We start from the raw sequence: 22174 nt of genomic DNA, 5'->3' as shown, positions 1-22174 counted from the left end.
ATTTGTTCAAACTGTAACAACAGTACTTATAGTACATTGTTCAAATTTTTTTGCTATGTGAAAGTTTTTTCACTTTCTGCTGCAGCACTAGATTGACCCTTCAGCACTATTGCCTGAACCTCTATAGCAGCTCTTAGAAAGAGTTAAACTTACAAAATAGATACTCTAGCAGAAAGAGATCCACTAGCTAAAGCTAAACCAGTTCAGACTAGAAAAGGCACATTTTAGCAAGATGGTTAACAACCGGAGTGTCTTACCCTAGGGATGTGGCAGATTCTCCATCACTTGACATCTTTAAAGCAAGGCTGAATTTAAAAAAAAAAGTCATTGTCTGAAGTTCTAACTTCTGCATGAACCCGACTTTAGTTCATCATTAATGGTTGCTTCTGGGCTTTAAATAACAGATCCTGCACCCTTTTTTTAGGTTTGTACTTTATTAGATACTTTAACAACTTCAGCTACTGCAGATTTCCTAATGATTCCACTTCACAAACTTTTTAATGCTCCTATAATAGTTTACCCCCATGTACTGAGATTTCTGTAACAGGCTACACCATACCCTTGCAGAGTGTTAGAAAACCCCACTGTTGGAATAAATATCTACTTGATCACCAAATTCCCTCCATTTCCTTTTACAGTACAACTTACCTATTTGGCCAGTTATCATACCAAAAACTGGAACATGGGCAGTAACTGCTGCCAACACTGAGCTGTCTAAAATGCAACTCAGTTCTACCTCCCCACAAGTTGTCAGAGCTGCTGGCATGTCTTTCATTTGTGAAGGACTGCTGCAGCTTGGGAGACAAGCTCAAGGCATTGCATGTGGCATTTCAGGCTGTTGCTTAGCTATTGGGGAAGCCGCTAACAGTCATCGCTCCTGGGTGGGATTGGTAGGAGCTCTGCTGCTTTATCGTCACAGTGAGTGTGTTCAATGAGGCGGAAGGCCTCTAGAAACTCGTTGAAGTCTATGTTTCCATCCTTGTTGAAATCTATGCTGCGGGCCAGGTCACTGATGCCATCATCTGTGAGCTCAATGTTCATGTGGGAGCTGAACAGCTTCCAGGTCTGGTGGAATTCCTCAAATGAAATGAGCCCTGCAGGGAAGAAACTTGCCATTCAGTTTAGTGACAGTCCTGTGCTGTCCTCTAACATGGACAAGGGGCCATGCAGCCCTTCTCTCAGCCTGCCCCTTCAGCAGCCCACAGGTAGGTAATGGTGCAGCTCCTGCACAGAACTGGCAGCAATCAGGACAGCCATGTTTTGTTCCAGGCTCAGACACACACTGTGATGTGGAAGTCATTTACTGCATATGCCTCATTTTCCCATGTATAAACTGGTGACAATACTCCATATCTCAATTGGGTGTAGAGGCTAAATTAATACATGTTTAGAAAGTGCTGGAGAAGAGTAAAGTATTGTTATAATTACCGATGCAGAGATAATAGGCAAAAATGAAGCGAAGGTTTAATACATTGTGGCATGAAGGGAGCTTCAAACAGCTGAGATGCACCAGGAGTGAGGGGAGGAGAGACAGTGTCCTCTCACAGATAATTTAGCAGCATAAAAAGTGAATTCAGATGGCTCTGTTTACTGGGGTGCTGGGGCTCACCATACATAATGGGATAGGTATTGCAGGGATCTGAGCACAAGTCTGAATCTTCACCCATTATTGGTGATGCTGGCTAGCTGTCCACTCCCCTCAAGGGATTAACTAATAGGATAGATTAAATGTAACCTCAAACAGTTACACATACCTTATTCTTTTCTAGTGAACTTATCCAGGATAACTTCATATTAATCTACACTCCTACCACACTTTTCATCTGATGCTCTCAGTGTATTAAGTTACAGAAGATCCTGGCAGGTAGTAGCCCTATTTTACAGATGGGAAACTGAGGCACAGACAGGTTTAACATCTCAATCCTACACTTCTGGAAATCATTGACTAAACTACTATTGTCTTTAATGGTGCATAACTGGAGCTTAAATAATTTGCCATTACAGAAGGTAGCTATAGTACAACTGGGAACAAAATCCAGATCTCCTGGGTCCTAACAGGGTACCTTAACCACAAAGTCATCCTCATAGGTAATATCGCTTTTGCACTGAGGTCCTACATGAGCCCATTTTCACAGCACAAAGAAGTGATTCATCCACAGTTAGACACATCCTCAGCTGAACCACAGGGCAATTTTTGGTTCCCAAGACCTTGTCTAACCATTGAGCAAACTGCTTCCACTTTCTCAGGTTTAACATACTAGGGTGAGCCCAAAATAGAGAGGGGGTGGGGGGAAGAAAACACATCCTTACCTGAATGATCACTATCTATGATCCTGAAGATGGTCTCCAGGTTGGATCTGTTTCGATAAATGGTTTCTAGCAAGCTTGACTGTATGTGCTGGAAGATATAACATATTTCCTTTTATGCTAAAACTTACTACCCTGTCCTAGCACAGGCTTGTGTATAGTGAGGCGAGCTGTATTGCATAAATAAAAGCAATTCATCTACCCTGAAAAGAATCATGTTACCTTGTGCTGCAAACTGAAACACCTAGAAATCCGTACTAAATACTTTAACTGTAGACAGATCTAAATCTTTTGGGGTTGTCATGACATTTTGATCCTCCTGGGTATGACTCTGCCTCCCAGTGTGACCCCCCCACCTGTAAGCACTTAACAGTATCAGTGCGCGTGGGTTTGTGTTGAGATATCTGATTTCACCACAGTTACGATCTTAGTGATTGGCAGTGAGCCCATTCCTAAATCCAGCAACACGTAAACACAATGTCTCAGAGCCACATCACTACAGCTGGGATCTGAAAAGCCCTGAACTTCAGCAACTCTAAATCCAAACGGGGATCCAGGCCTGAATTTCACAGTGGGATGGGTTTCCACACCTCATTTTATGGCTTATTCCAAATCTGGATCTAAATATGCCAGTTGGGTCCCCACCCTCTCTTTTCTTTTCTAATTTTAGGCCCCTTAAGTGGCTTCCTGGGGCATGAAAAGAACCCTAACAAAAAAAAAAAAAGGTGAATAAAAGGAACACAAATCCACTCCTACCCACCTCACAGGATTGTTGTGAGGATTAAAGGATTAACTTGCTGGTGTTTAAGCAAATAAAGGAATAGAAATAAATACATAATTAACAACTACTTGAATAAAATGTTCATTGGCCTGTTCTAACTCCCACTGAACACTCCATGGGCATCTTCCCATCGATTTCAATGGGGTCTGGATCAGGGCCTACATGAAGAAATTCTCCACCGAGGCTTTCCTAGCACATTCATGCCCTCATCAGTATGGAATCCGCAGGCCCGGTCACTTTGGTGGTCAAGTGGGCTGCATTGTCCAAGCCTTCAACTGTGCTCTGAGGACTGGCAGCACCGTTAGTTACCTCTTTGCTCCGTTGTTCCACAGCTAAATCACCCAGCCAGGATTTGTACTCCAGCAGGCCCCCGGCAGTGCTGCGCACCAGCTGTGGCCTCAGCATACGCCAGGGCAGTCCTAAATGCAAGACTGACTCGACCGCAGTTGCCCAGTCACTCAGTGTGATGGTTCCTGTTTGAAAAGGGCACTCATGAAACCGGAGGCTGAAATCGCACTTAGGAAAGAACGGGGTTGCTTATTTAGTAATCCTGTTGGTTCTATTGTCATATCGTCCATGGGCTACGGGGAACCTCAAAGAGCCTTATTTTCACCCCTACAACTCTGCACTGCAGTGACATTCCTCCAGCCAAGGTGCAGCTAGATCAGCGGATATGGGGGTGAGAGGATGTCACTACAGGCAGAGAGATGGTATCTTTCCCCATCCTAAGAGCAAAGTTTCCACGCACACAAGCCTGGGTTAACAGGACACAGACAGCAGCAACCTGGACACCAAGTCCCAGGTTTTCCCACTCTTGCTTTACGTCCATTGTCAGCCAGGGCTGTGCAGCTGCTGTAGACTGTGTGCTCCATTACACGAGGGACACCCACCTGGGACCCCGTCCACTGCCCGCTAGTGCACATGAAGCTCTTTCCTTGCATAGTCTTACCGGTCTCATCCTGGTCATAGCCCTTAAATGCACAGATGAGGTCCGACGTGTGAGCAAAGAGCTTCTCCCTGAGCGCGCGGAAGGCTGACTCCTCCACTCTGCTGATCCTAAAAGAAGCAGAAGAGACACAGACATTTTGAAAAAGCTCATCACATGGGAGCGAGATGAAGAGCATCTGCCCCTGCTGGACCATTCGTGCATGCCCTGGCCATACCCATCTCTCTCTCATGAGCGGAGAGCGTTTGTTGCAGACAAGTTAACCCCAAACTGCAACACATCAGATTACACATGATACCCTGCCACATAGCTTTGGTGTAACTCATCCCAACACGAATCACAGCACTAGGACCAGTGCTACAAAACTCCCCACCACCATCCCACATAACTAGAAATCAGTTCACGAGCCTCGCTTGGTCCCAGGAATAGACACATGTTATTTCTAATTCACTGACAAAAGGTGTGGTTTGTCCACACTTGTTTCGGTTGTTCAGATGAGATCAGCCACTTACAACATGCTGGATGATCAGCTTCTGAAGTGATCGAGTCAAACTTCCAAATAGTTGGTAAATGGCAAGAGTTACACTTTGTATTGAAAACGGAAGACTGGAAATGGACACAAGATTAAGAGTTTATGATCATCTTCTGCATAACACACACAACCTCACCCAGTAATTCCTGTCCCAAGCACATAACTTCTGTGTGTGTATTAAAGCACATCTTTTAGAAAGACACCCCGTCTTGATTCATCCAGATCCAAACTTTCTCAAAACTTCAGGAATTTTCACATCTGGGCTTTTGGATTAATCAATCAATTCTGGTTTAATTCTAAAGCAGAATTTGATGATCCAAAGTGCATCTCTTAATAGCATGGCTAACACTAAACTAGAAAGTCTTGCCTTTGTCTCATAGTTAATGTGTGGGCTGTCTTGTTAGCTTGATACTGCACAAAATGAGGGATCAGGTCCGGCCCCAGCTTCACATAGGCTCCTCTGTTACTGCCAATCTCATAATAGTTTGAAGCAGAAAATATGGTCAGTACCTACATGAAAAAAATGGACAGGCATTTACAGTTCTTTACGATAATCCACATTCACCAACCAGAGCTCGGATCAAGGAGCAGTACAACTTGTTTGGGGAAAGGAAATTCAAGGAGAATGTTTGGGAAGGGAAGAATGAAAACTATACATGTTCTCTGTGTGCACTGCTAAAGTCACTGGACTCCACTGAATTCTCTTGGCAACACTCTGCCCTCAGATACACATCTATGAATCCAGACTAGCTCTGTTGAAGTCAGTGAAGTCACTCTGGATTTACAGTTGTGTATCTGAGAGCAGAATTTGGTCCTGTGTCTGCTCGTTAAACACCGTTGCGGTTTTCAAACCTGGCATAACTGCGAACAGTTTTGAACAGAACATCTGTTTGGAAGCCCCAACGAAGGAGATAGGATTCCATTTTGCTAAGTACAGCACTTTTCAATGCACGGACGCATGCCAGTCTGTGTGACAGATCCAACTGGAGTCTAATTTAGTTCAAGATTCCCAGGCCAAAACCTGACTTATGGTGGAAAGCACATATCAGTAACTTCAGGGTAAAAACCGTACAGGCATTTTGTCCAGTAGTTATCCACAAAAGCACCAATAGACTCCAAGAAATTCAGAGTTAAAGCAAAACTGAAAAGAAACCCAAAGTGATAGTACAGAAATACACTCCAACACCCTGATCTCTGACCCGTTAGCATTGGCCTAGCCAGCTACCTTTCGATGGTGGCAGAACTCATAGCCTTCCTGCTTGCACTCATGAGAGCGGATCAGGAACTGCAGACCGTGCTTCTGGAGAATGTTCTCTGTCACATCCGGCCCAAAGTAGCAGCCGCCTCCTCGCACCATATTCATTTTACAGCCCTCCTGAGGCATGGGGTCACTCCACAATAAATCTACAATCTGAGAGATCAAACACATACGAGGACTCTGTACAGTGGTTGCCCCAACGCTTCACACACCAGAGCATCTGAGATTCCACAGGTATCATTTCCTCTAAGCACTGAGAGATTTCCAGTACCACAGTGCGGCAACACACAACCACGCGCTGTATTAGTATTATAGCCATAACACTTGAGAGCCCATCATGAACCAGGACTCCACTGTGCCAGGCGCTGTACAGACACAGAACAAAGATGGTCTCTGCCCCAAAGAGACAAGTAAACTAGCAACAACATATTAAAAGGAGAAGACGACTTCCCAGGACTTTAATTTCCCACAAACGTTAAATGATTCTTCGTGCAGTCTTCTCTAAGACACACACAACACGAGGTCGCACTCACCTGCTTCCACTCTTCTTGGCTAGACTCGCTTGTTTCACAGGACTCCAGCTCTGACTCGGTCATGGTGACGGAGCTGACACAGCTGAGCTCCTTGTCTCCCGGAGTCTCACTGAACCCCACCTGCCGGCGGCACTTCTCCAGCTCCTCTTGGACCGTCTGCCGGACCCGCTGGGAGAGCTCTGTCCTGCTGGCCGTGCTACCAGTGCTCGCTAGCCCAGGCTGGAGGCATGAGCCAGGGAAGGAACTGCTCCTCGGAGGATCGACACCCACAGGGCTCTCGCCGTTTATCGCCTTGGAGTCCACGTGTCTACTCTTCTCTTTTCTCTTTTTGCCCCTTAACACAGAAACAAACTGAAAGAAAAGAGAGAGAGGGGTGGGTCTGGGCACCAGGCTGGGGGCCAGGAGCTCCCAAGTTCAGACCTTGGCTCCAACACGAGCTCCACCTTTGTGGCTTTGGTCAAGTCAGGCAACTCTCCTGGCCTCAGTTTCCCCCTCTGTTAAATTGGGATTAATCATACTCTTATTGGTCTGGCCCTAGCTGCTGTGGAGCCCTGTGCAAACTAGGATGTAACCGAGCTAGCGCTGCTGGGAAGGATGGTCTAGTGGAGACAGGATTCTATTCCCAGCTTTGCCACTGCCTGCTGGGTGACCTTGGGCAAGTCACCCCCATGCCTCAGTTTCCCCATCTGTAAAATGGGAGCAGTGCCTCACTGTTGATCCTATGATCAAGAGACCCATGCCAGCACCTGGATAGAAATCGAACCAGCTGACAGTGGGAAGGGCTGGGAGCCGGACAAGCAAAAGATACTTGATTTTAGGAAGGTAAGAGGAGAGTTTAGTGATTAAAGGAGGCGGGGATCAGGGATTCCTGTCATTCTTGGAGGGGATGTGGAAAGGATTTGATCAGCTACAAGGGAGCTTACAGAGCGTTTCAGCAGCTGAGAGTGGCTTGGCTGGACTTGGGGTTACAGGGAGAGATCTTGTGGGTGTTATCACAGCAGGATCCCTCAGAAGAAAATGTGCCCTCCTCAAACCCCCCTGCACAGTCAGGAAGTGTGGTGAAGCGTAGCGCACAGAGAAACAGTAACTCGCCTAAGGTCACTCCGGAATCTTCCTAGGGCAGAGCCAGGACCAGAACCCCCATTTCCTGAGTCACACTGTGGTGCCTTACCCACCCCATGACATGCATCCGACGAAGTGGGTATTCACCCATGAAAGCTCATGCTCCAAAACGTCTGTTAGTCTATAAGGTGCCACAGGACTCTCTGCTGCTTTTACAGATCCAGACTAACACAGCTACCCCTCTGATACTTTACCCACACCAGACCATCTCGAGCCCAGTGTTGAAAAAGAAATTACAAGCCAGAGGGTGCAGAGCAAGGGGACTGGTGCTACCAAGGGAACAGAGTCCTAACCCTTATTACTGACCCCCTTTGGATCACAGGGGCTGCCTCAGCCAATCCGTTTAACGACATCAAAATCCATCACAACCCAGGACAGAAACTATGTTCTTCCCACTGAAAAGAACCCCAGAGGCTATTCTATTCTGCTCCCCTTTACACCTAGTGCGCATGCTCAGTTAAGTCAAATCAGTCCGTTTCAAGCTGGGATCTAAACATCCTTCCACTACAAAGCCATGTTCTGGGTTTTTATTCTCTATGGCCAGGATACCAGAAATAAACAAGCTCTCGCAATCACAAACCAGCAGTGCCTTTGCATTTCAAGGGGTCCACAAAGAAGATGTACCTTGTGCCTTTGGATTTTGGCCAGCAGCTCCAGGTCAGTCATGTCAGACACCCCGCCGTGTACAATCAGGACTTTCTGATCGATTAAGGTGGCCAGTGGCAGCCAGCAAAAGACATTCTGGAGCATCTTCAGAATTTTCTTCCCATGCACCTAGAAAGACAAGGGCAGGAAGGAGGAGGTGAAGCACCAGGGAGCGTGTGCCAGACACAGGAAAGAACGTGTGAGATTTCAAAGCAAACCTACCTTATATTTTTGCATGACCTCCTTGGTGAAACCATAGCTAGATGGAAACCGAAGAAATGATTTTGAGTAGCCGTTTAGTAACGAGCACATTGTACTCCAATACCCCCCTGCAGTCCGTGCCCATACCGTAAGTTGACCATATGGTCCTCGTGGTTTCCGCGGTTCAGATGAACCTCCTTTGGATACACCAAGAGAAAGGCAAAGAGAATGATCAAGATCTCAACGGACTGTTTGCCTCGGTCCACAAAATCCCCGTTGAACACATAGGACTTCTCTGGGGAGGGAAGGCCGTTCTACACAAACAAGAAATACGGTCAAATGCCATAGGGCGAGAAGGGGACAGATGGCAAATCCCTCCCCTCTGCGTTCTCCGAACCACCGCCCATACATATATCTGTGTTCCAACTCCCCTGATTCACAGCATCTTTATCATACATGTCAGCAACTGAAAAGAACCAGTACTGTCATCTAGTCATTGTGCTCTGTGGTGAAATTCCGGCCCCACTGGAGTTAATGCCAAAACTCCCCTTGACTTTTCTAAGGCTGGGATTTCATCCAGTATAATGCTAACTGTGCTGTAAAGGATTAGGCAGAAGGAGGCTGGTGATACGATTGGCCGACTCCTCTGGTGATCCAAGTGGCTGCAGTTCCATTGACATCCGCACCCATTTACCCCACCTGAGCATCTCGGCCAGTATCTGATCTGCAGCCTCCTATCACTTTACACGTACGGATACAAACCAGTGGTAAGAAAACAGTCAGGTGTTGTCTTCTAGCTTTAAAAAATGGACCGTTAACCCTTGGAAAAAACATACAGCTAGAACAATAGCTGTAATAGCAGATTTAAAGAACAACCAGGGACAAGCTTTTGTTTAGGGAAGCCATTTCCAAACCAACTGAGCTGAATGTGAGAAGGCAGCTTTGAGAGCCTGATCTTGGAGGATACTCCCCACTGCAATCGGTGGGACTGCTCCCATGAGTAAATGCCGTAGGACGGGCCAGTGTGACTCTTAGCAAAGCACAGTACGTACCTTGTAAAATATCAGAAACAAGTCATCCAGCCGGCCATGCAAGTCTCCTAACACACGAAAAGACATTCAGTTCAGGGCGTGCTTTCCTCCTCCCTGATATTTAACAAAGCAAAGCTGTTCATGCTGTCACTTAACAAAAGGGACGGCCATTAAATCGCTTTCTGTAAATCAACACTGCTTTCCGTGTCCCCGGACCCACTAGAGGTTGTTATCAGAACAAAGGGTCCAAAAAAGGTCAAATCATTAAAAAAATAAAATCCCCCCTTAGTCGCACAGAAGCATCTATTACTGTTTGCTGCGACTTACCGTGCATTGCACTCCCATCCACATATCCCAGGGGCACTAACAGAGCCTCTGCCTTTAGTTCCTTCTACAGACACTAATGGCAAAACTGGGTCTATTCACTAAAGCAGCTAATTCTTTAGGATGCACCATAAGCCTTGTTCATTCTCCTTAATGATTAACTGGGTTTTATGGTTTGGATTCCATAGAGCATTATGGGATGCATTTATTAAAATACATCCACCCCCATCCAAGCCCCCTTCCCTTCCACAACTTCTACTGCTCCAGCAGAGCTATAGCAGCCTGAATACTAGCATCACTAGATTCACTGACCACAATATGCGCACATGGCCAAGCCTCGGGGCAGCTCTGTTTATATTCCAGCGGCTGAACTGATCTAGACTAGGGAAAGAATACAACTGACAAAGCTCCCTAGGCAGAGCAAAGCCCGGTCAGTATGGAGACTCAGGACCTCTAACGGTTGGGTTTGATTTGACTTGAATGCAGCAGGTAAAGGTGAGCTCTGATATCCAACCTGATGTCCCACTGCATACACAGACCCAGCTATACCGTTTTGAAGCTACTCCACCACAAGTACCAGCACCAGATCCTGCTCTGTTATACACATACGTCACCATTTCATCCACTGGGGTTACACATCTATTACAGAGCAGGATTTGGCCTACACTGTTTTGCATTTAAGAACAATAACCATCCACGTGCGCGTGGCTGCTAGTTCTGGATGTTCAAGGGGGCTTCCTTTCGAGTGCTCTTACCGCAGACGGTGATCTCCTCGCTGTAGCAGGTGGAGACATGATTGATGTTTGGCAGCTGCATGAGATGTCTCCTGGTCTCGTGCAGGAGCTTTAAGACATAATGAGCGTGGAGCTGCTACTGGGAGAAATCGAGGGAATTAGAGTGGGAAGTTCACCACAGGACAGTGTTCGGGGAGCAGAAGGGAACGGACTTGGGCAAGCTGTTGGCATGGTACTTCCAAATGGAAAGGGCCACCTAACTGCTACTGCTGGTAACGGGGTGACCAGGAGAGGTCCAGGGGGAAAGGAGACCGGGACTGCGTACATGGGCCAGCCCAGCTGAGATAGCAGTAGCCAAGTGAGGAAGGACTAGCTGCAATTCTTCTACGTGGGAGTATGCTAGGGGCCAGCTTCTGAACAGCGCCTCTCACTGAGAGCAATGGGAGCTGCTGGGGCCTCAACACGTTTGAAAATCTGGCCCTCTGAGAGACAGCGAGAGCGAGTGTGTTGTGGCACAGGACCAGGGCAGCTGTTTTAGTGGTTACCTGTAACCACCTACAAGCTCCAACAGAGATCTGGACCCTGTTGTGCTAGGCACGGTACATACACCAAAGAGACAGCCCCTGCCGGGAAGAGCTTACAAACTAAACGGATGAGACAGACACAGGCTGAGCTAGGAAACAGCAACAGAGAAGGGAAGTGACTCGCCCAAGGTCCCATGCCAGCCTGGTGACAGAGCCGGCGACAGACCCCAGGACTCCTGACTCCCAGTCCAGTGCACGATCCACTAGACCTTGCTGCCTCTTTTCCAGAGAGCCACAGCCCAGATAGTCCAGGTGGGAAAAGAGTCTCCTCCAGGCATTGTTTATTTTTAGTCTTTCCCTCAGAAAGTGCGACTTTGTGTTGCCTTGTGTCCAGGCGCAGCACACGTATCTAGGATTTATTTAATGCTGCTGAACTAAGGGCACATCTTGATGAACAGTTAGTGTCTGGCAAGCTAGGTTGTCAATCCACCTCACACCAGCCTGCTGCGCACTAAATGTCCAAGTGAACCCTGCCTGCTCACCTAGTGAGCACTGATCTGCCCCTATTCCAAAGTGGAGTAGATCAAAGTTCATGATGGGACTTTGAATGCACACAGCAGCAGGCACCACATGGATACTTAATGCACAGCAGGCTAGTGGACTGTAGATTTACATCCCAGCGTGCTGCACACTCACTGTTTGTCTAGCCAAGCCTTTGTAGAGGTCTTTTTTTAAAAGCAGCACTGTTCTTGAGGGAGAAAGTCGCAGAGAACTGCCATTATGCAAGGAGCCACCACCTTGTTCACTGAGCTGGGCGGGAACCAGACTTTCTGTATTATAGGAAATTTGGTGGGTTTTAAATTTGTTTTCATTCTGAATCAGTTACATACACTAATGAGAGCAGCACAAAGGGAATCACGGGGTCCTGAGGAGGATACACTAGAGGACGATCCCGTGGATGGGGAGACGGGGGCAACAAGGAGATCGATTATACCCAGACCTCTGGCAAAATCAGACACCCTCCTCCCAGCAATCAAAGGAGGGAGGTGAGCACACGGAAAAGGAGGTTCACCGGATAGCCTGGTGAACACTAATGCACCACGGGGCAAACTGAGAACCGTGGAACCCCTACACTAGAACGAGTCAGGGAGGCCATGAGTTTGCAAACCCCACCGAAAGAGGTGGCTAGCGTAACTCCTAGTGCACCACCCCCTTCTTCCTTGCTGCAATGCTTCCCGGACCCACTCCCTTTTCCGGGTCAAGAATAGAGGGGCCTGAATGGGGAACTCCCACCATCAGTAGGGGCACAGAGTAGGAGGTTCATAGGATCCCAGGGGACGGCCATGTGTGTACGGTCAGCAGGGCGGCTATACCCCTACACTAGCTTTAACAGATATAGGAGCTGCTGTATCCTTACTCAAAACCACCCCAAAAGCAGGAAAACGATTAAAACAGGTAGCTTGGAAAACCTCTCAAGGGAAACCTAGTATCAGGTGGGAATGGACCCAAGTCCCCTTTTCGGTGCAAAGGTTCAAGACATTAGGGGATTTGACCCAAACTCCCGATATGTTTGATGAAATTATTCTGGGATCCGCCTGGCTGTTCAAAAACAATGTAGTGATTAATATGCCCAGAGATACTCTTTGGAAGTTAGAAATTCTCCCTCCTCATTCAGGAAATACGGGCAGGACGTTATGTTAACAAAAGGGGGAGAGAGACCAGTAGCCACACTTACAGCTCAACAAGCTGAAAAGTGGTGCTTGAAATTCCCCTCAGTATGGACTCAAAAGACAACAGATTGCAGTAAAATGAATTCTTGTGTTAAGATTGTTGGGGAATTTGTGCCTCCCGAGAAACAATACTCCTACCCAAGAGAGGCAGAGGCCCAATTGGTGCAAACCATCCAGGAATTAGAACAGGGGTTCATTCGAAAAACAAATTCACCCTTTAACTCTCCTGTGTGGCCAGTGCTAAAGGCAGACGGCCAGTCCTGGCGTTTAACAATTGACTATAGAAGAATCAATAAGGGCACCGTCCCTATGGCCCCTATTGTGGCCATACAAGCAGTGCAAGCCACATCTAAATATTTCTCAGCTATTGATCTGGCCAACTGTTTCTTTGCCATCCCCCTACATCCGGACTCACGAGATCTGTTTGCCTTTACAATAAAGGAGCAACAATGGCCCTTTTGTCAGTTGCCCCAGGGATATCACAACAGCCCAGCTATTGCCCCTTGGCATGTTGTGGGATATGCCAGACCAGCTGAGTCCACAAGAAAGGCCTTTTGTGCTTTCGTATGTAGATGACATTTTGATATTTGGGGGAACTGAGGCACAAACTCAAACACTGACAGAAAGCGTTTTGGCACAAATTCAGGAAACGGGGCTCAAAGTAGCCTTAGACAAGGCTCGGTTGGTGCCACCTCAGGTTACACACCTGGGTGCAGTCGTTGGACAAGAAGGGAGACAGATAGATCAGAGGCAGGTCAGGGCCCTGGTAGAAATGCCGGCCCCTACCAATGCCGCTCTTGAAGTGTTCTGCTAGGAGGATTCAGTTTTCTTAGCCCACACATTTATAAATATGCTGAAATAACTCACCCATAGTGGCAACTGCTACAGAAAAAGATAAAACGGGAATGGGGAGAAGAGCAGGACTCCGCTTTGACCCTGCTAAAACAGAAGCCTAACACAGCCCCAGCTCCGCGTTTCCGCCTTTCGGTAGCCGTTTGATGGCTAAGAACATGGCCTTGGCTGCCACACTATTACAGAACCATGACGAGGGAAAGCTAGTGCTGGTAGCGTATGAATCCAGGAAATTACAGGAGCAGAAATGAATTGTGACCCCTGTGAACGTGTCTAGCAGCCATCTGGGCAGTACAATCTTTTGAGCCCCCAACAGGAATGGTTCCTATTACTATCCAAAGCACCCACACTCCCCTCAAGTACATTTTGTCAGGGAGATGGATGGGAGGTGAAGTCTCAAACACCCAAATGGCTCAGTGGACGCTTATCCTAGTTAACAGAGGGCTGACCACAGAACCGGTGTCCAAGCCGGACATGCTAACACGTGCCCTAACTGAAAAAGGGAACCGACATGAATGTCCAAAGGTGAGGGCCGGTGCAACCATTTAGGCGACCTAGGCGGTCGCCTAGGGCACTAGCATTTGGGGGGCACCATTTTCTTCGGCAGCGACCGTGGTGGCCAGATCTTCGGCTGCCCCGGTCGCCACCGGCATTTAGGCGGAGGGAGCTGGGCCAGGGGAGTGCGGGGAGGGCCGCCTGTAGCAAGTGGGGGGGCGGCACGCAGAGGAACTCCCCGCCCCAGCTCACCCCTGCCCCGCCTCCTCCCCGAGCACACCGTGGCTGCTTCACTTCTCCCGCCTCCCAGGCTTCCGGCGCCTACGCTGATTGGCGCCACAAGCCTGGGAGGCGGAAGAAATGAAGCAGCACACCGCGCTCGTGCCTCATCTGCAGCAGGGCTGAGTGGGTGAGTGGAGTGCCAGGAGTGCCGAGAGAGGGAGGGGGGAGGCTGCAGGGGGGGGAGGCGGGCGGGAGGGGGGAGCTGGGAGGGGCTGGTGGGCGCAAGGTGTAAGTTTCACCTAGGGCGCGAAACATCCTTGCACCGGCCCTGCCAAAGGTCACTCTGGAGCAAAGAATTGCCTTGGTACAGGCACCCCCGCTGGAAGAATTAGATCCCGGGGGTCAAGAAAAGCACGTCTGGTTTACTGATGGGAATGCAGTGGTAGTAAAAGGGAAAAGATGTGTAAAATACGCTGCCATTAACTTAGAAGAGGAAGTCATTCAGGGACATTTAGACCATGGATCGGCTCAGCATGCCGAACGTCACGCAATTTATCAGGTTTTAAGGCAATATGAAAATTCCCCACAGCCGGTGTATATTTATGCTGACAGTGATTTTTGTGTGAAGGGAATACCGTTTTGGATACATGACTGGTATAGGAACAGGTGGAAAGCAGCAGATGGAAAGGATATTGCATATTCAGAGGAATGGAAATGGATTTACCAGTGGGTAACAAAGAACCTTCAACAGTTAAAGGTGTGACACAGTAAAGGAACAGGTACGGAGGCCATGCGGCATAACCAGGTAGATACAATAGCCTGACAACAAGACATAGCAGTTGTAACTAGAGGTCAGGAAAGGAACGTCTGTGCTGACACATCTGAGCCAACAGATGGCACTACAGACCACCTTAACCGAGTTCCAGGAAAAACGGAAAGACAAGAGTTAGTTAATGTAGGCTATCAGTTTATACATGAAGGAGTGGAAGGGACTTTAAGAAGGCTAAAGCAAGTAGCACAATGGGAGTGTATGGAAGATTATGTTAAAACATGGGTGCAAAATTGCGTGTGGTGCACTCAGGACAAGGCTTGTCCTCCACACTGGCAACTCATGATGCACCAGCAAAGGCTTGGGCCGTGGCACAAGGTTCAAATTAATTTTATTGAAAAATTGCCAAGGAGTAAGGAAAGATTCCAGTACTTATTGGTAATAACTGATTCCTTTTCAGGATGGGTGGAAGCATTTCCCACTAAAAACAACACCAGGGTGTTGGCCAAAAAGTTCTTTAATGAGGTAATATGTAGATATAGCACCCCTGAAATAACAGATTCTGACAATGGGAGAGCCTTTGTAGGAGAAATCTTTACAATAATGATACAAGCCTTGGGAACTAAACGAAAGCTCCATATATATCATACCGGCCTCAGTCCTCAGGCCAAGTAAATCACACAAGAAAAGACTGGGCGGATAAACTGCCTCTGATTTTGGCTGCCATCCGCAGCAGAAATAGACTAAGGACAAAAATTCAACCCTTTCAAATTCTGTTTGGATATCCAATGCATGCAATGATTGATCCTAGTTACCTAGTACAGGGTCAAGAAGAGAGCTCTAATAGAACCCAGCATGATTATTTTCAATGGCTCAAACAGGTACAAGAAGATTAACCCTATACTGGAGGGTGGTTTTATCAGGCCATCGAACACATGAATAACAAAATTCAGAAACAAAGGCCCGCAAAGGCAGCTCTGTGGGAAACAGGGGACCAAGTCGTGTACCTTAAAATGGGGAAAAGGGGCCACCCACTGGAATCAAAGTGGATCGGCCCTTACTCCATCGTGGACCGCCTTGGCCCATTGGTATAGCACATTGAAAAAGATGGAAAACTGAAATGGGTACACGTTTCACAAATTAAACTGTTTAAATAAATAATGATGTTTGAATTCTTTGCAGAAAAGGACATCCCGGAGCCTGAGTACGAGGCTCTGCTTAACCACCACAATTTTAATCCACAGAAATTGAGACTCCAGTGTAAGGTCTGGTTTTACCTGCCTCTGGGAACTTTTAGTGCCCAGATACTTAGAGCAATCATGGGAGATGCAGCCCTCCTTATAAGCCAATCTTTAAGGAATAATTCACTCCCCACCAACCAATCATGGATTCCTACCTGTGATCCTCATGGAATGGTATGATAAAAACACTAGCCAACTCTTAAAACCCTTAGGAAATACATATATATATATATATATATATATATATATATATATATATATATATATATATATATATATAGATCCCTGGGACGGGGAAGTGGGATTTAAGGTTCACCTTATAAACACCACAGGAATACCAAACCACTGGGAAACAGGGGTTAAAATAGAAGGTCCCTATGGGGATACCACCTGGTGTTCCAGCTACCCACGATTACCATATCAATGGGATGAGCCTGTTAAGACAGGGACAACACTAACAGTTATTGTGGGGTACTGTCCAACACCCCGTAGTAAATTGATCCTATGGTTCCCGGACACATGCACCAGAACCTGGATCAGGGGCTGTGCATTCAAAAGAGGTACCCCAATTAAGATAAAGAAACCAAAATTGTTTGTGACTCAAAGTGATCCAGTAAAAGTCTTGTGAAATCCACTATTATTAAAAATTGGCATGGAAAGTGGAAAGTGTCTAAACTGGAACCCAAATGTTCACCCTACTCCCTTCCTATTATAACTGCCTTGATAAAAACACATCAACACCCCAATGGCTGAGAAAAACGAGATGTAGTAGACACCATATTAGGAGGACTGGGATTTGGAGCAGGAATTATGAATACTGTAGACCTGGAGATCATTAAGAATAAGTTAAGTTCCTAGTCACAACGGCAAGCTAGTCTCATTCACAAGCAGGCAGATACTACTGTGGATTTGGTACAAACAGAGCTGGGAAACCAAAAAGCAACATGGAATATGTGGCCGTGGCTGACCACCACCTCCTGGCTGCTGTATAAACACCAAATAGAATTAGGGAATAAAAGTGCCTTGGCCACAGGATGTCATGAGATGCAAATTCTTACTTTAGCATCACTCGAACACGAAATGTTTTGGGTAATATCTGGGGATGTTTGGGTATTAACGCATCTTTTAAAACAACGGACAAGGACCTTGTTTGACACCTAAAAACATGAATAGATGCAGTATGTTTCCAGCATGGTTAAGCCTGATTGTTATCAGGTGAAATTATTGTTGATATTGCTCACCCACAATCTGTGGAAACAGAAATATGGAAAGTGAGCCCACTCCCAAAATTAACCACGGGATCCTTTTGGCTGCCCCGGGTTATGGGTCAGTGGGCTGGGAAAGAGCAGAAATTATTGGACACCCGAGGGTGTACGGAGCGGAGCCCTCAGAAATGGGTGTGCTAGTTCCTACCTGTCACCACAGAACCATGCAGCAAGGACACATCCTTGGGAACATGTGTATGGGACGAACTAGAAAATGTGACACGTGTTTGTACAATGACTAATGTGTATGTGTTACATCCTAGGAACCAGTATTCTGGGAGGATGCAAGTATTAGCCAACTCCCAGTGGATGAATGCAGATGTAATGCCTGTGTATTATATACTAGCAATCACATGTACTATTTACCAAAGATAGAAGAAGCAAAGAGCACTAAAACCGCCACCCCGGTTAATTTCTCTGTTACCCTTGGCCTGGATCGGCACGATCTAACTGATCGCTTGTTGTCAGAAACAAAGGTGACTCTGTTTTTACAATAAACACAGAGGGAAGCGTGTCATTCAAATATTACATGCAAATGGAGACATGCTAAAAATTGCTAGGTCTGAAAAAGACTTGACAGCCTATCACTGGTATGATGTTTTTACAGGCTGGTCCCCGACCTCTGAGGGTATATTGTCTATTACGTTTCGCCCATTACTAGTTGTGTTAATATTGTCCTGTGTTTGCTTGCTAGGAATGTGTTCTATGTGCTATTGGACAAAAAGAATGTTTGTTAAATTACAACCACAAGCTCAAATCGCCTCTCAGTACATTGCTATGAAACAGTTGTATAAAATATAACCCACTCAAGAATTGTTCTTGAGGGGTCAAAAGGGGGAACATGTAGTAGTAGGATTCTATGTTTGTATTTTGTATAATTTAGAATAAAAGGATGAAGAATAATAATGTAGCATGTATTAAATGTAGTAGTGTATGATTTGACCATATCCTGCCAGCCACCCTTTCTGAAAGCAGAAAGGAATGGCCTAATGGGCCATTGGTAGAGCTATATCAGCCAGAATCTGTGTCTGAGTTGATTTCAAGGCAGAAACAAACCTTTTAGGGTCACCACTTTGTTGTAGGTTCAGCACTTTAAAATAAGTAAAAGAAAGCAACGATTGTTTTTCTTTTGCTTTGCAACTTGATGTTGCTGTTCAAAATGTTCTGTGTAAATCAATTCAGATGTTCTAGGCAGGAACCGAGGACAGACGCAAGGGCGCCAGAAGGCTGCAACACGCCCCTATTGAAATGTCAGAGAAGGGCAGATTGAGGATTCTAAAGATGAGACAGGCACCTATCAATGGGGACAAGATAGTGGTGATCAAAACCAGCCTGGGGTAACTCTCTGAGAGACGTGATGAAAGAACAAGATAAAGGATGAGAAGGACAATTTAAAAAAAACAAGCACTCGTCAAACAACAATCGATTACAGCAGGACGGTGCAAACTCATTGGTCCCAATGAAGGAAAATCACTATATAAACAGGGTGCCTTACCACGAAACTTTGGGTTCGTCCTGCCAAGACTTCCCCGGAGCATCGCGTCGGGACCGACAGAACCCGGCTCCTACCTACCCATGACCAATCTAGCTGGCCACTAAATTGGTCCGGACTCTGGACTGGTAACTATAACATCTACTGGCAGGACAGTGTGTGGGGGTCTGAATGAGTGCATATGTTAATTGCTGTATCTTCAATAAACACAGTGTATTGCCTTTTCCCCTGAAAAAGATCCCGTGTGCTTCTTATAAGCATAACAGCTTCCATCTTCCAGCCGAGGAGAATGGACTTCCCTTCAAAGCTGCTCCTAGATCAGTTGACAAAGAGGGCTTCGCTGGTGAACAGATTGCTCACCTCTCCGTTCAAACAGGGATAAATATGTAAGCAGGGGCGGCTCTAGACATTTCGCCGCTCCAAGCAGGGTGGCATGCCGCGGGAGGCGCTTTGGCGGTCGCTGGTCCCGCGGCTCCGGTGGACCTTCCGCAGGCGTGCCTGCGGAGGGTCCGCTGGTCCTGCGGCTCCACCGAAGCCGCACGGGACCAGCGGAACCTCCGCAGGGACGCCTGTGGAAGGTCCACCGGAGCCGCCTGCCGCCCTCCCGGTGACCGGCAGAGTGCCCCCCGCGGCATACTGCCCCAAGCACGCGCTTGGCGTGCTGGGGTCTGGAGCCACCCCTGTATGTATGGCCAAAGTCTCTACAGGTGTCAATGAATCCAAATCTACTGATTTTAACTGAGCAGTGCCCATTTACACATGCCAAAAATCTGAACATAAGAATATAAGGACGGCCATGCTGGGTCAGACCAATGGTCCATCTAGTCCGGTATTCTTTCTGGCCAGTATCAGGGCTTCAGGGGGAGTGTAAACAACAGGGCAATTCTGGAGAGATCCACCCAGTCTTCTCCCACCTTCTGGCAGTCAGAGGTTTAGGGTCACCCTGAGCATGGGGTTAAATCCTTGTCTACCTTGGCTAATAGCCACTGATGATCCATGAACGTATCCTGATTTTTTTTATCCCAGTTATTATTATTATAATAATTGGAGATATACCAATCTCCTAGAACTGGAAGGGACCTCGAAAGGTTATACTTTTGGCCATCACACCCTCCTACGGCAACACATTCTACAATTGTATGCTCTGTGAAAAAGTAATTCCTCTGGCTTGTACAGTATTAAATAGGCTGCCTATTAATTTCATTGGGTATCCCCTGGTTTCTGTATTCTGGGAAAGGGCAAACACCACTTGTTATTTTTCCAACCCAGCCACGATTTTATAGACCTCTAACATATCCCCCCTTAGCCGTCTCTTTTCCAATCTGAGCAGCTCTAATCTATTTAATCTCTCCTTATATGGAAGCTGTTCCATACCCTTAATCATTTTTGTTGCCCTTTTCTGAAACTTTTCCAGTTCCACTACATCCTTTTTGAGCTGGGGTGACCAAAACTGGACACAGTTCTCCAGATGTGGGTGCACCATGGATTTATACAGTGGCAATATGGTATTTTCTGTCTGTTTTTCTATTCCTTTCCTAATAGCTCCTAACATTCTGTTTGCCTTTTTGGTCAGCAGCCTCCAGAATAATCACATGTAGGTTCTGTGGGCCCGTGGAGCAAAAGGAGATGGTCTCAAAAAATTCCCCTTCATATTCCTGACCACATGTTTGGGGAAAAAAAGAGGCAGATCACCCCCTAGAATGATCCTTTTACCACCCCACCTCCGTGGCAGTGCAACGAGATGAAACCACTACAGTCCCTCTTTGGGGTTACTTACTTGTTTCTGTTTGAAAGCTTCGAGTAAGGCAGTTGCATGATCAGGCAGCAGTGGGAAGGAGAGATGGGGTCCAGTGTAGGAATCTGGCACCTCTACAGAGTCATAGTCACAGAGATTTTCCAGCTCTGTGTCTTTGTAGCTTTCTTCCTCCGTCAACATGCGGCTAATGAAGTCCCCTGGGTGGAGTTTAAAAAAAAGGGGGGGGGGGTAATTGGGCCCAATGTGTAATTTCAATTACTTGCTGAAGATCATCAGGCTGGAGGGATATTCGAGAACAACCTTTCAGCAGGCTCCTCTCAACATTTTAGTCTTGATTCCAAAGCACATAATCTGGTTAGAAACTAGATTGTGTCTGCATTAGGAGGAGAGGAGGGAACTCAACCTGGTCAAAACTCAGAATTTGCTGCATGGAAGAAATTTTGACATTTTGAAATTTCTTTTCATTCCAATGCAAAATGAAAACAACTATTTTTCAAATTTCCCATAAAACAGATATTTTGAAAACTCTGAGGTTTTGGAAACTTTTAATTTTGAAATTCCAAAATGAAATTCAGACATCTGAAAGGAAACTCGGACATTTTCCAAAATGAAATTATTTTCAAATTTTGAAAAAAACTCTCTCTGCAGGAATTTTCACTGAAATCAACATGGTTTTTTTAAATGTTTCAATTTTGACAAAAATGGGATTTCCCACAGAAAAAAAATATTTCAACAAAAATTTTCCAAGCAGCTCTAGATATGACTCGGACTAGATGTAGGCAAGGCCCAGTATGCTCTGTGGCAAGCATTTCTGAAAGCCCTCCTGATTTCTGCAGCATTTGGTGCAGCCAGTCTGTGGTGAATTTTTTGTGTTTTTCCCCCCCGAATTAAATGTGAAAATGAATGGTATAACCAGGGCAGGTCTCCTGTGTTATTTATTTTGATATAATAGTCAATGTATTTTACTCTGTATCCAGATCGTCAGTGTAACACAAATGGATTTTGTAGTGACGATGCAGAATCATGTTGTAGGATTTGTTGGGGGAGAAAAAGTTGGGGCACCCAGTTAAGCGAGAGAGGCACTTTGAGATGATGGGATAAGCACATCAGCGGGATGTATTTGCTAAAGTGATTGGCAGTGAAATAGTTAATGCTGACATGTTACCTGTATAGTTAGAGTTAACACACCACTGGGGAAAACTGGGAAGTCCCATACCCCGTAGAGCTATTGTTTTCAGGCTGTCTATCAACTCAGGAAGGCAGCACTGCATTGGTTTGCAGTCATATTTTTACAGTTCTCGTCACAACCACGAGGGCTAGAAACTTAATATTTTTAAAGAAAATTAAGATTCTGGAGCAAGTTCTCCAAGGGGGGAGTCTGCAGCTGCAGAACCATGGAATCCACAGGACCCTG

The 22174-nt window shown here is 46.4% G+C and overlaps 1 protein-coding gene across 1 annotated transcript in view; it reads right to left on the bottom strand.

Annotated features, from left to right (window-relative positions):
- Positions 1-434: 434 nt before the first annotated feature.
- Positions 435-22174, bottom strand: part of PPEF2 (protein phosphatase with EF-hand domain 2) — a 39902-nt gene continuing 18162 nt past the window's right edge. The window contains exons 6-18 of the mRNA XM_039541189.1: positions 20782-20957; positions 10436-10550; positions 9378-9424; positions 8473-8639; positions 8347-8383; positions 8104-8253; positions 6358-6708; positions 5792-5977; positions 4934-5076; positions 4038-4144; positions 3398-3561; positions 2311-2398; positions 435-1094 (exon numbers count right to left, since the gene is read on the bottom strand). Of these exons, the coding sequence (XP_039397123.1) occupies positions 862-1094; positions 2311-2398; positions 3398-3561; positions 4038-4144; positions 4934-5076; positions 5792-5977; positions 6358-6708; positions 8104-8253; positions 8347-8383; positions 8473-8639; positions 9378-9424; positions 10436-10550; positions 20782-20957 (1964 nt within the window). The 3' untranslated portion in view covers positions 435-861. The remainder of the gene's footprint in view (positions 1095-2310; positions 2399-3397; positions 3562-4037; positions 4145-4933; positions 5077-5791; positions 5978-6357; positions 6709-8103; positions 8254-8346; positions 8384-8472; positions 8640-9377; positions 9425-10435; positions 10551-20781; positions 20958-22174) is intronic.

Source organism: Mauremys reevesii, linkage group 5 (assembly GCF_016161935.1).
Source record: "Mauremys reevesii isolate NIE-2019 linkage group 5, ASM1616193v1, whole genome shotgun sequence".
NCBI classification, from domain to species: domain Eukaryota; kingdom Metazoa; phylum Chordata; order Testudines; family Geoemydidae; genus Mauremys; species Mauremys reevesii.
This window is presented reverse-complemented; position numbering and strand designations above follow the sequence as displayed.